This window comes from Corvus cornix, chromosome 7 (genome assembly GCF_000738735.6).
Source record: "Corvus cornix cornix isolate S_Up_H32 chromosome 7, ASM73873v5, whole genome shotgun sequence".
Classification (NCBI taxonomy): Eukaryota; Metazoa; Chordata; class Aves; order Passeriformes; family Corvidae; genus Corvus; species Corvus cornix.
In genome coordinates this window covers 20,306,254-20,320,837 of record NC_046337.1, presented here as the reverse complement: position 1 = coordinate 20,320,837, position 14,584 = coordinate 20,306,254, and the positions used below count along the sequence as shown (strand labels likewise).

The 14,584-nt window shown below is 36.7% G+C and overlaps 1 protein-coding gene across 2 annotated transcripts in view; it reads left to right on the top strand.

Moving 5' to 3' along the window:
* Nucleotides 1-14,584, top strand: part of TLK1 (tousled like kinase 1) — a 68,806-nt gene that overhangs the window by 46,282 nt on the left and 7,940 nt on the right. For both annotated transcript variants that reach the window (XM_039554982.1, XM_039554981.1), the window contains exons 12-17: nucleotides 5,156-5,222; nucleotides 8,813-8,910; nucleotides 12,013-12,094; nucleotides 12,354-12,445; nucleotides 12,532-12,621; nucleotides 13,245-13,414. In XM_039554982.1, the coding sequence (XP_039410916.1) occupies nucleotides 5,156-5,222; nucleotides 8,813-8,910; nucleotides 12,013-12,094; nucleotides 12,354-12,445; nucleotides 12,532-12,621; nucleotides 13,245-13,414 (599 nt within the window). The remainder of the gene's footprint in view (nucleotides 1-5,155; nucleotides 5,223-8,812; nucleotides 8,911-12,012; nucleotides 12,095-12,353; nucleotides 12,446-12,531; nucleotides 12,622-13,244; nucleotides 13,415-14,584) is intronic.

The following is a 14,584-nucleotide window of genomic DNA, read 5'->3' as shown; positions in this document are numbered from 1 at the left end:
TACAACATACATGCAAGTGATTGGGCAGGTCTATTTTAAACATGCAAACAACTTGCTAGGAGTTATTGCCAACAGCTGTCTTTACCACTTCATTGTTTGCTTTAAGAAATATCTCCAGCTTCTGCTATTGACAAGACAAAATGATCTGTAGCTTTGTAACAATCAGTAGTATTGAAGCTTTTTCTGCAAACAGGTGTCAACTATTTTGAAGCAGACTGAAGGTGTTGCCTGAGGCATTCTTAATAAGAGCATTATTTTAGTTTATCTGAATATACTATCGTCTCTGATAGGAATGTAAAAGCAGAATTTTGCTCAGAAGTTATTGGTATAAAAGTGGCCAGCTTGCCAGTGTCTTTTGAATGAATGGTGGCTTGGTGTTTCAAGTAACGTGGAACAGATGAGTCTAAACACTGTTCTGGTTTTCCATCATTCTTTCCCTTTTTGTGGCCTAAGCCAAAACTAAAAAGTAGTTACAATTTTGAGAGTTTTCTTTTGTACTGATGAAACTAATTTTATTAGTCTTATGTGAAACAAATAAATTGAAATGTATTTAAAGAAAAAATATTTATTTGAAGTAGAGGTTGCCGCCTTAGCCCTGGAAAAAAATCTGTTTGAAAACTCTATTCCAAGTTTTTTGGAGGCATGAGAGAGGATTCTGTGAGATTATAATGCTAGTTCCCACTTTTTGGAAGCAGCTCTTCTTTCACAAGACAATTACTTCTAGGAGCAATGTTTTATTTGGTTTAGATGGTGAAATCCTTCCTCTGCAGCTTCAGCCATTTCAGTTGTATTCACTTCCCAGTCACCTCTTCAAGTGCTTCCCAGTTCCTCCATGGTAGCCTGTATGCATCCTTGTCCCTGCATGCAATTTGGATTAGGATAGCAGAGAGAGCTGGCTGGGTTTGTTACTGTGGCTGAACAAATGCATCATTCAGTAGGAGCATTCTGTTCTGTATGGAACAAATAAAAATATTTTCAGGAACTTTTTCAGGCTGAAGTGCCAACACTGTGTCCAGGCATTACTGGATAAGTAAAGACAGCTCCTTTCCTGAGGCAATCTCTTTCTAAGGCAAACATGGAAACAATGGGTGAAAAGACGTCATGAAAGTTTTTTACTTGGTTGAAGTTTGTTTGTCCTTGTAGAAATTTGGGGAACTGGAGTGAGAATAAGCTTGGACCACAAGAGAAGAGCTTCAGAAATTGTAGCCAGAAAACTTGTATTGGATGTGTATATGACTGTCTGGAAGCATGGCTGCATTCTGTTGTGCCTGTATATCCAGGATGATTTTCCAGCTGGGAAGAGGTGGGAGGAGAGATGCTTATAAATGTACCAGGCGTTATCATGGTGAAAACCAAGGAACACATGGCTAGTTTGGGTTTTTTGTCTTGTCTGTACCCACTAGTAAAAGAATTTTGATCATAGAAACAGGTTTTGTCTGAACTTGTGGGGAAGAAGTAAAAAGAAGACTGGTTATGTCTACCCATGCATATTGTGTCAACAACCTTTGAAATTTGGTTGTGAAAACATAGGAGTCTGAAAGGCCTATTTTTGCTAATTAAAAAAAAAAAGTTTGAATTGGTAGTAGTCAAGCCTTTCGGGCCAGGAAAGCTATCCAGCAATAGGTAAAAGTAGCACATCCTGGTCCTACATGTCACAGGAGAATTAGGCTACATGCACAGAATATGTCCAGCGCATTTTGGGGAATTTCAGGAATCCTTTGCATGTGTTTCAGAGTTTATTTGGCTGCAGACAGTTAAAATACAGCATTCATTGTACAGTAATTTTGTGCAGAGATGATCATAGTCAGGAGCAGACTGTTGCCGCATTAATTCATGCAGCCTGTTCCCAGCTGCCCTTCTTCCCCAGTGCTCCTCAGATTAGCCCCACCCGGCCTGACTATCCAGCTTAAGATGGCAGCAGCTTTGTTCCTGGTTGACGTCCCTACCCTGTGCTCCTCAACCTTTCTCCTTCCATGTCTGCTGAGACCTGTGTGTCTCAGGTGATGGAGGAGCAACCCCTTCTGCAGGAAACCATGGTGTCTAGTAGGTGCTTTTGGTGGTGCTCTGAGCAACCAGATCAGTAGGTGGCATCCCTGCCCATGACAGGAGGGTTGGAGCTAGATGATCTTTAAGGTCCCTTCCAACCCAGACATTGTGTGATTCTGTAATTCTGTTTTCAGAAGGTGCCTCCAGCATGCCACTACCCTGCAAAAGGTGTGGTGGTGAGTGGATGCAGGTGGAAAGTGGTGGGCTGATGGGGAGCAGTCTCTAGGCTGGTAGGATGTTTTCAGACTGTGCAGTGGGCTGGTGGCCTACAGCCAGAAAACAGACAATATGCACGCTGTTATTGGCTTACTGCTGTTTGTGTGTGCTGTTTTAATACAGAGTACACTATATTTTTAGATAAAAACTAATAATCTCCTAAAAAAAGGTGTTACCAAGTATGAGAGAGTAAAGTTTTGTTTTTCAGAAGTAAATGAACAAAATCCAAAGTGACTATATCTGTATACAGCTCTGTGTTTTATATGCCTTCCTCCAAAATGTGGTGGTCAGTAATGACAGTTTTAGATTCCTGTGAAACATGCTGTGCTTCTAATAGAGTTAGATTTGTAAGGAAATAGAAAAATGGAAAACAATCATTTATTGGGTTATAGCACAGAAACATGGAAAGAGTGACTTTGAATGTTAATGTTTTCAGTATGACGTCCATGTTGTGCTCTGTGCCCAAGAGGGCTATTTCAGGACTTTTTGAAAGGCGATACTTACTAGAGCTGTCTAGGCACTTTGTTACAACTCCTTGTGGACACTTCGGGTTTTATAAAAAGGACCAGATTTTCTATATAATGTTAGTTTTTAAGGGGATCTGTGGTTTTAGGACTCTCAGTGTTCACTGAAAGTTCTGGTAGGTCATGTCATAAACTTCATATTTTGAGTGTGTTTTACTGGTGGTTCAGCTTTGCAAAGCCACCTAAATACTTACTCTTCTTCCTGAGAAAGACAGACTTTACTATCTGTATTTCTGGAAATGCACAAACCTGTGATTTCTACTGTAGACAAGAATCTGGAAACAATATTCAACCTTGTACACATTGGCATTGATCCTGTCTTTTTTTAACTGAGAACTTAATCCATATTAGAGTAGTTCTGTGTTTTAATAGAAGTATTGAAAAAGTATCAGGCATATTGTTGTGAGTTGTCTAGCATGGTCTTGTTGATCTCTTTGGTAGTGGTAGCAGATGTATTACAGCTGGAATTGGAGCATTTGTTTCTTACATTTCTTGATGTTGCTTGGACTGTACAAAGTCCAAGTGCATTGCCAGCTTTCCTAGCTATTGAGACACCCCATTTCACATTTGCTTTGATACCTCTTCTTTTAAGATGTAGCATACATTGTCTAAACCCAGAGGAGATTCTACTAGGAAAAGAATATAAATGTTAGGCCCCAAAATCTGGGGGTAAGAGACCTTTTGCCTTTCTTGGAGAGGCAAATTTCCTCCCTCCATTGCCTTCAGAGTGTTTGGGGATGTCTATTGACTGTAATACAAGAGTGCTCTGAATTCCAGTAAGGAAAAAAAGATGCAGGGTAACTCTGTATGACATGTCTTAAAAGAAGCGATTGCTTCCCTCTCAGATTCTGACAGGATGTGATGATGGGTGCTTTTGTCGCCTGAGTGTTTTCTATATGTTACAGACCCAGAAGGCTGATAAAATAACTATAGTCTTGTGAGGCTGTTTCCAATTTCTTGAAAATTTAGGTGCTCTGGTCAAAAAAACCCTCAGTAATTTCACTGAGATTTGGTTGAATCAGTTTTCTGTCCTGGTCAAATCAGAAAATGGGCCGGAAAATTCAGTGTTTAGGAATGGAAAGGGCTCTATGAAAGCTTCAGAACCACTAGATTTTATCTGAAAAAGATGCACTCCTTTATCAACAACTTTTAAGATGCAATAAAAATACAGGTGTTAGAACTCTGAAAAGTGTGGTGAACTTGAAGTTTAAAAGGGAGGAAGAAATCTTACAGTCTATTAGATTTCTGCAAGGCTTATTGAAATTGCTTGGCATTTGTTGTAAGAAAAATCTGAATTAGTGTCCCTCACCTCTGGGAAAAACTACTGGTGATTCTCAAGATATTCTAGTCTTCAGACTTGAAATATAAGCAGCATATATAGCCTTCTAACCACCTTGGTCTAACCACCACCTTCTAACCACTCTATCTTCCCAGCTGATAGTTGAACCCACAGAAATACGGACTTTGTGAGAACGTATTATACTATGAATTTTAGCTTTGTATCATGCAAGAAAGTATTAGGTCTAGGCAAAACAATAAAAAGTGTAATTTTTATTTCTTTTGTAGGGATTTGTGTGAACCCTTTCAAGGAGGCCATACCTCTTTCTCCTTCCCCATCCCCTATTTCTCTTCCTCATATGTGCATGATTCCTTATCTGGAACTTAATTGTCTTGGGTTTATTTTTTGGGTGGTTTGTCTTTTTTGTTTATCAGATGGATACTGCATGCAGCCAGTTTGCAGGTTTTTTGTTACTAATCTGTGCAAACAGTCTAGATTTTCTGGATGGTAACTGACTTTATGTCCAAGCAAGTCTATAGACAGTGAGGGACCACTGAATTATTTGTAGCCAGAAATTGTTGAGAAAACAAAGATGAAAAGAGAACAAGCAAGAGAGTCACGTGTGAATTCAAAGGTGAATTTGTGGTTTCATGCAAAATGTAGTGCTAGTGAACTTGAAATGTATGGTTTGCACTCCCTTCTGTAAATCACAGCTCAGAAATCCCATGTTATCAATCTTGTCTAATTTCTGAATGCGTTAGAGTTGAGAACCAAGCAGTGGAGTAGCATCAGCTAAGAACTGGGATGGTGATACGATTCAAGATGCAACTAGGTAATTAACAGGCTATCTGGAAGAACAGAAATGGCTCTGTGGGAGAGGCAGTTAATACTGCAGAATACCAGACACAGGCTATTCTGTAAGTATGTTTTGACCCTGAAATGACAAATCCAAAATGTTCAGATGGTTCAAAAATGTACTTCTAGTGGCAGTAAATAGATACTGGATATACTGTAGTTTTTAAGTAAAAATGCTATTGTTTTGTTTGCCACCGTATAAAAGCTATAATTACATGATTGTTTCATTTTTCAGTTTGACTCTAGCAGAGTACCATGAACAGGAAGAAATTTTCAAACTTCGATTAGGACATCTCAAAAAGGTATGTTTTTTCAATTACAACCAAACCCATAAAAGTGAGTACTATCAAAATAAACAGCTTGTTGAGAGCTGATTAAAAAACCTAATACTAAAATTGCTGTACTACTTAATGCCTAGTAGTGGCGCTCCTTTTGTTTCTGTTTGTGCAACTTTCCATAAACACTGGGATTACAGGGAAGCAGTAGTGAGTTCCTCCAGTGAAACACTGTACTAGTTCCTTAAATCCTTCTAAGAGTGCTAACAGTGATGATGCCATCAATCCTGCTCTTCCCCTTCTACTTTCTGAGCTCTCTCCTGAGAGCTCAGTGAGCCAACCAAGTTTGATGTATGGGCTTTTTATGTTTGTTTTTTGGCCTTTAAAAAGGTCCAATTCACAAGCATTGCATTTCTGAATTAATATAACATTTTCATCATCTGCAGTATTCACTTAAGTTGTTATCAGCGTATTACCTATCACAAGAGAATATAATTTTCCTACTTCTATGGAAAATCTTTTCTCTGTGTCTTAAATTATTTTGCAGTCAGATATCTTACTCTAGTCTCTGACTTTTGAAAAAAACTTCTTGCTTGAAGCCTATTATTCTAATAAATCTGTGTAGTGAGATAGTTATTACATGAAGAAACTATTGCTCATTTAAGCAAAGATTTTGAGGAGTAACCTCAAAAATAAAAAAGGAATGGCAGTTGATGCAGACAGAAATACCTCAACAAAATTTAAAGAAAAGTACTTCTGTCTACTGAGTAGTAGTTCCCAAGTTGAGTCAAAACAGGTCATAGTGTTTTTTCCCTTGAAATGTTGCAAGAGTCTTTTTCAGGCCTGTTCCCTTCAAATGTACAAGCCACCTGTTATAAATCCTGCTATAATAATCTGAACTGGGCCCCGTGAGAAAGCTGCAGCTGTTTCTAAAGAATATGACAGGAAAGTACTTGAATCTGTAGTAGGAAATCTGCATATAATTTGCTGGCACTAGTGAAGTAGACTGCCAACATAGTTCTTCATTGTTAATGGTTTAGAAGCTCCAGCTTCACATGAAATTCTATTGGGAAATTCTGTAGGGGTTTTTTCCATACTTTAACTTTATGGAAGTCTAATGGAAATTTCAAATGATGGATGAAATTATGTTACATGGTTATTTAATATTGGAATTTTGGTTTCACCTTGAGCATCAATGCTGGAGTACTTTGCAAAAGAAGGAAATTCCTTGACTAAATGCCAGAGAGGAAACAAATGTTATTCTTAGCAAATCATATTTGAGTATATCTGAAAAAAATAATAAAAATACATTCTTACATTATAATTCTTATGTCTGATACAAATTTTGTCATTAACTAGGAAAACCAATTTTGTTACCTTCATTTTACATGGTTGTATTTCTTCCCTGTGCTGCTTCTCCTTTTACTTTTTTTTTTTCTTCCTTCCTTCAGCATATGCTGTTTTGCTGACTGCTCCTCTTCCTTTTCACTCTTGAGATGCTTTCCTGGTGTTCTTATTTTTGGTGCCCTGTACATGCTGCCACCACCAGTTTTCTTTTCCTACTGCTACCCAGGAAATTCTTTTCCAGCTAGTTGCTTTGGTCCTGGAGAGAGGCTCTTGTTTTCTCACTTCCTTTTATATAGCAGTGACCTGAGGCAGCTAAGCTGGTTCATTCTTGCTTAAAGGTATTCACAGCCTGAGTGTCCTAAATAACAGCTGGAAACAATGCAACCAGCCAATTCTCTTTGGACTAACATTGGCCTATGAACCACATTTTGAGAACCACTGAATTGCATAATATATGAACAAAAAGGTCCAAAAGAGGCATAACTGATGATTTTTTTTTTTGTTAGCCTTTGGGAAGAACATCGACAATTGTGTGTATAAGTGTGTGGCCTTTTGTGAGGGCAGAAGGACTAAAATTCTTTATAAAGGACTACTGGGTTATGAGGAACTGCCTATCATTTCAGGGTATTTAACAGAAAACTGCAGGGATGCATCTAAATATAGAAAAAAGAGTTTAATATTATATAAACAGGAAAAAACCCAACTCTTGGCATTGTCTTTTAGGAAGAATAAATGGTCCACCCAGGTCTGCTCGCAGATTAGTGCTACTTAGTCCAGCTTTTAAATTACTAGGAATTTGATTTTCATTTTCTGGGTGGAGGTTCATCTCATGTTTTGGGATGAGAAGAGTCTTCCGTAGCTTATGGGGATGGTTCAGAATATCCACTGAAATCATCTAGTCCAGACTCCTCCATTCATTGGATATGTAGTCATTTAATATGTGTTTTAGATCATACAAATACAGTTGTTGTTTCAGGATACAGGTTTATGAAAATACTAACTTTATGGCATTTTCTCTCTACCTTGCTGACTTCTGCCTCCATCCCCTTGTGCCATGGCTTGATGCCCTGTTGCTTTTACCAGCACCACTAGGTTGTACAGTCAGAGAATAAACTGGAGAACTGATCTAGCTTCTTTCAAAAAACAAATACGTGTTTTTTTATGATGCTAGTTTCTTTTTTTCTTTTCTTTCTCCTGTTTGTTTTTTTTTTTTCTCTTCAAGAAAAGATTGATTAGTATACCAGTTTGATATACCATGTGGCTGTGCAAAAGGCTGTGCCAAGATAACAAGAGATGATGAGGGGTGCTGCTACTAAAAAAAAAAAAAGTATCAGATGCCAGGCCTGCTTTTTCTTTTTTAGCTAAAATAATTCCATAATTATGAGCTTTCTGATACGGACTAATTTTGTCTCCCCTTTCTTCAAATTTTCAAGCTCTAGAGGCACTAACTCTGAAATAATATAACCCTGTCTAGAGTATCTTTCAATGAGTATGTGTTTCAGTTTGAGTATAGATATATAGGTTTCCACAAATTAGGCATCATGAATTCTTCACAATTTTAGAGGACCTGAATAAATAATTATTTCATTGTTTCCTAATGCATAGCATAAAGATGAGATAAATTTAAGCGCTGAAATTAAAGAATGTGCTCCTACCTGACACGCTTCTTTTGAAGTTGCACTTAAAATCTTATGCAATACACATTCTTCATTTGTAATTTTAATAAGACACAAATGGAAAAATCTATTCAAATTAGATTGGTTTTGGTGGCTTGTATCAGCACCTTAAGAATGTTTCTGCTGTAATGATGTGCTCTTTTATTCTTTTACTTGATTTGCACTTCAGCCTTAAAATATTTTAAATGTCTTTTCATAATCTGTTGGTTTGTACAGAATCTATAATTGCCCATATCTCAGTTTTTTCTTTTTTTGTACATCAATTTCAGAGCGCTTCCCACATAATTTATCTCCTTGGCTGAGGTACAAAACCCAGCTGCCTCTCATTTCAAATAGCATCCCTACAGTGCAGAACAAAACCATGAACATCCCATTACCTGTGGGTTCGTGAACAGAAAAATTTCTTGAAACAGGCTTTTGCCTTATCCTTCTGAATTTTTCTGGCTTTAACAGAAAAGTAGTGCTTTCTTCTAGTTCAGCAGGGTTTTGTAATGTAATGTTCCTCCATCACCACTAGTATTGATGCAGGGGTAAAAATACCCTTTTCAAATGGGAAGTAAATGAGCTTTTATATTTCCTTCTTTTCATTTGCAGGAGGAAGCTGAAATACAAGCAGAACTTGAACGTTTGGAAAGAGTTAGAAATCTTCACATAAGAGAACTGAAAAGAATAAATAATGAAGATAATTCACAGTAAGAGTCTTTACTGTCTTAATTTTGCATGTCTGTTTTTAAAGCAATTCTCTAATACCACATTTTACCTGCAGAAGAGAGACTTGCTCATAATTTCTTTTTGGTTCTCTATGTTTATATATGTATTTTAAACACCAATTTATTTACAAGTTTCTTACAATTTGGTAAATTGATTAATTTTTTTGTTGAATATGCAAGAAATAACATACCTACACTGCTTATAGTGAAGAGCTGAAACTTGCTTGACCATATTACTAAGCTAAAAAAAATACTTGTGAGACAACTTAATGCAATTCACTTAGCTGACAATAATGCAAGAAAATGGCTGGGAGGTTTGATGCACCAGCAGCAATTTTGTGCTGCACTTAAAATTAGTTTTGTGTTTGCAGCACTGTGGTTTCATTCCTACTAGGTATAGGTACCTAGCAGGAAAAAGCCTTATGTTGCTACTTTGTATTTCACCTTGAATGGCAGTGTATCACAATGTTAAATTGCTAATAATATGAACTGTTACTGTGTAGTTTTGAAAGTAGTAATTACATAACTTTAAAAGCTAAATCTGTTTTCCATGATGACAAATACACTACAGTTTTACCAACGCTTCTAGCTGGCACTGTTGCTTGAAAGGAACTGGTTCTACCTCTCCCTGGCTACTTAGCCCTGTTTTCTTTCACATGCTTGCATTTCTTTCCTGAACTGTTGCTGGAAATTGATCCAAATTAAAACCAGCTACTGTGGTTTATTTTTCTGGATTAATTTTAATCCAGAATCAATTTCCTGGTCTAGTTCTTTGCCCCAGCTGCAAAAATGTCTATTCTGCCATGAGGGGAGAGGGCAGTGCAAGGGTGGAATGAGCCAGGGGGAAAGGACATGGTGGGACTGGACTTCTCGCTTTCTGCACTAGGAAATGTTCATGAAACAGTAGTCTTAAGCCTTCAGGACTTTATTTTTTACTTTTTAGATACAATAGAATTATGCATACACTACTAAGGGTTTTAAACATTAAAAGAAAAATATGTGAAATTGTGCCTAACTGTTCTGATGGTACCTACCATGCAGTAATACAGAAATTTTTTGTTACCATGTAGTTTTAGTGCTAATTGATATCTAAATTAGTGTCGTGGTTTGGATATGAAGAATAATGGGTGTTGATACTTACATACTGATGGCAGAGTATTTTCTTTTTAAAAATATATAATATGTTTTAAAATTAAAAAATATAATATTATTTTAAAATAAATGTCCTACAACAAATAAACAAGCAGGTTAAATGACAATCTTTTCTAATCTTCAGTTGTTTGCATTAGAACAGGTTTAGATTTTTTTTTAAAAAAGGATCCTTCAACAATAAGGAATAAATGGCACAAAAAATTGACAGGCTTTGACTGTGAAAATCCTACATATGTGGGGCAAAGAATGCCCAAATTACAGTCACAATTGAAAACAGTTACAGGACATGGACAAGCAGAATAGTGCAGCTTCACTACTCATTGTCTGCAGTCAATGCTGACACATTTTATGGTACAGAATGAAAAGCTTTAAACTGTATTCATGTTTTTGTGGTAGTTTAGACAAGTATTTACCAAGTGGCCAAGCCACAGCTTATAGTCATCATGTAGAAGAGAAAAGCAATGGAGAAGTGATTTAGGTCTGTAGCCCCTGCTATCTTTCCTAGCATGTCCTGGCAATGTAGCTGTTTGGTAAGGGAGGGGATTCTCAGGCAAAGCAGCTGTTGCATTCTGACTCAAATCCTGTTGGGATTTCCGCTTCCAGCTGTGGTGTAAAGCAAATCCATTTTCTAGCAACAAGTCCATCTACCCATGGGTAAACTTGTATGTCTACAACTGCACTGGAATAATGGGACAAGTTGAGAGTGCAGGTTAGGGCTTCCTTGTCTGGCTTTGGAGCCCATGTGATGTTGGGGTGCAGGTTCTGAGCCATGGAGAGCCACACAGGGTAGCAAAAGCAGTGAAGAGGGAAGGTGGTAAGATTCACAAGGTTGGCCCTACTGGAGGTACACACGTGAAAAATACGAATCTAAATTTGTTGAGTGTAGTTTTCAAGAATTGGGCTACTGGTCACATGACATCAACTGCCTAATGATTTTGCCTCTAAATTTGTTATTTGTTTTACACTGAATGTATTAATTACTGTTTATGGTTTCTTTAAAAAATATTTAGCATTGAAATATGTATCTTCTTAGTGAATGAAAAAGAAAGTTTTATTTCTAAAAGGGGCTTAGCAAGCAAGAAATAGGCATCTGCTCTTAAATACTTGACTACCTATGACCATACTTCCAGAACTCTAGAGAATATGGAAGGATGGGATGAGCTATTGGCAGACTGGCCCTGAACCCTTCTTTAAAGTTTTCTATGGAATATAAGTGGCAGCTTGCCTTAGATTCATGAATATAGCTGTCTCGTCATTTTACTAAAAATGTGATGAATATTCACATCCCTTCCCTCTGATTGTATGGAAGAATGTATTTTGTCTTCTGTATATTTCAGGAAAGAGAGCATGGTCCTTTTTCTTGGTCTGGCAGCATCATTTTGTATTAGGAAGAAGTGTTTTTGCTTTGCATTTGCTTAGAGTAAGCACAGATAGTTATTTCGTGTGTTTTCTTTCTATTTGTTTTAACTTAGTGTTATATAAAATCCATTTTGTTAAAAAGAGGCAGTAATATACAACATATCTGGTCATGTTTTGTGTGAATTAGAAGAATGTCCTTGTTGTTTGATCCAGAAAGATGAATTGTGAGACTTCTCTAAAATTTGGCACAACAAAGAGAGACGCATGTACCACATGTTTAAATTTAAGCATGCTTTTCTTATCCTCAAAAAAAATAGAGAAAAATAACTAAATGTTTGCCAGGATTGACTGTTTTGATGACAGTGTTGTGGTAGTATTTGTAAACAGTCAAAAGTTACTAAAATTGGTCATGTTGTACAGCTATGCCATAAGATCTCTTGTGGTGTAATGTTGTTCAGCATACTATATGTTGTTTCTAAAAAGAAAACTCCATTGGATGAGTAATACTAAGAGATTTACATTTTAGATGCTACTTGTATACGTTAAACAGAATAAACTTTTTTTCCTTTCAAGATTTAAAGATCACCCCACGTTGAATGAACGGTATTTGTTACTCCATTTACTTGGCCGAGGTGGCTTCAGTGAAGTATACAAGGTAGAGTTTGTTGAGTCTGATAAATCTGATTTTTGAGCCATGTACATTTAATTTTGGGGGACAAAAGTGGATCTAATTAAGTAGAAGGATTGCAATGGGTAGATCAAACTTCGATTAACCTGTGGAGGGGAGGTAGCATGACAGGAGCCTTGTCAATAGACTTGTGAATTACATGCCAGCTTCTTTTTTTCACTTTATTGGGTGTTATTTTTATCACCTTTGGTTATAACTTTCCCATATTCATGCATTTCTTTTTTAGGCTTTTGATCTTTATGAACAAAGATATGCTGCTGTGAAAATTCACCAGCTTAACAAAAGCTGGAGGGATGAAAAGAAAGAAAACTACCACAAGTAAATATTAATGACTTACGCTTCATATGTTAAGCTTAATAGCATTTTGTTGACTGTAGAAGGTTAACGTATCCATCTTCTTTTAGACATGCCTGCAGAGAGTATAGAATACACAAAGAACTGGATCACCCCCGGATAGTTAAACTATATGACTACTTCTCCCTGGATACAGATACGTAAGTAGAACTTGGCAAGGATTTTAGTGCTGTATAGTAGATAAATAGAAATGAAGAGTATTTGAACGAAAATAATGTATGTTCTTGCTTTCAGCCAAAACATTTTAAAAAACCCCACACTAGTTGCAGAATTCTGTCTGCTAAATATTACAGGCCTTCTATAAGGTGATGAAGAGAGTGTTTTGCAAAGCCTGACTAGCGTCAAAAGGCTGCCATACCTTAGACAAGTTTCCAAGACTAAATGACAGCAGGAGCATTACTAGCCTAGGTGTAGCCCCTGGTGACTGGGCTGCACCTCTTTGCATGAAATTGTGTCGCATCTTAAGGGATAGTTAAGGTATTTTGATTTTGAGAAATGTGTCTACTGTAAATAAAGAGGCTTTTTAAAATGTCTGATCAATATGGATGCAGTCTCTCTTTTAGTGAGTATGAATGTTCTAATTTATGTCAGTTTTCATAAGCTAATAGTTCCACCATGTGTTCTATTAACTATTTCGTTCATTTAGTTTGATATTCAAGCAAGCCATTCTTAAAACTTGTCAGAATGAAACTAGGTTGTAGTGTGTTTCTGCTTGTGCAGTATGATACATTCTTTAATTTTGCCTCTCTAAATTCTACCCTAGGTTTTGCACGGTGTTAGAATACTGTGAAGGCAATGACTTGGATTTCTATCTCAAGCAACATAAGTTGATGTCAGAGAAAGAAGCTAGGTCCATTGTAATGCAAATAGTAAATGCACTACGGTATCTCAATGAGATCAAGCCCCCTATTATACACTATGATCTTAAACCAGGTAAGTGAGAAATGTTACGACTGAAAATGTAATTTATTTTTTATCCTTTATTTTGTTTGTAATTCGTGCCTGAAAATGCCAGAATTATCTTCTGTGTGTTAGGATTATTGTAAACAACTGGAAAAAGTATGTACTTTCCTTTGGAATTCCATTGCCAGAATCATCTGCCTTTTCTGTGGAAAATCTTTGTTACAACTTTTCTATTTTGCATTATTTTGATTTGAATTTGTAGGAAAAAATCATATAGCTAATAGGTACATGCATTGGTAGTTAGCAGTATAAACAGATAAGATCATTAGTAGACTCAGTGTTTTCTGGTAATTGTGGAATGCCTATGTCTAAATAATTTTTCCCATATGTTTTTTTTAACCTGTAAATATGTAATCAATCACTTTCAGCATCTCAGCATAAGCACTCCAAAACAGGACTTTACAGAGAGTTTTCTTTATAATGAATAATAAATATTTTTAGAAACAATATTTGTCTTTATTCCACGTCCTTTGTTTTACCACCTTGCATGAATGATGCTTGTATTCTTCATGTGCTTTAATCTGCTACACTCCAAGTGTGGGTTTTATAAAGTAATTCTTGGTGCTAGGCTGTTTGCTTTCCACTCTGTAATAAACTATTCATATAGGTTTCTCTTGTCTTATGAAATTGTACAGAATGTATTCTTAGTCTCATTAGTTTTTGTTCTCAGAGGAACTTCATCAAATCATTTTTATATCAAGAAATTATTGTACAACTTTAACACATGGAGTAAGATTTGTAGGATTTCAGCAATTTCTTGGCACAATTTTGTGGCATATGCAAACCATGAAAACTGTAGTGTAGGATTTTTTCTGCCAGAAAAATAATGAAACTTCATTGTAACTAGTATACTGCTGCATTCTGGTGTTTCCTCTCTCCATGTTGGTGTTTCTTTGCTGACCAGCCAGCTCCCAGCTGAGAGAGCCATTTCAGATCATGATGGTAGCTGTGAGAGTTCCTGAAACTGCACAGAAACTTGTCATAGTCAAGTTACTCTAGACTTGAGGATGTAAAGATGATGTAAATGTATCTCTGTTGGTTTAAGCATGGTGGTAATAACACCAAGGTTGTGGGTTTGGTCATGGGTCCCTTTTAACCCAGACTGTTTTATGATTTTGGTTCTATAAAATTGTCACCCCT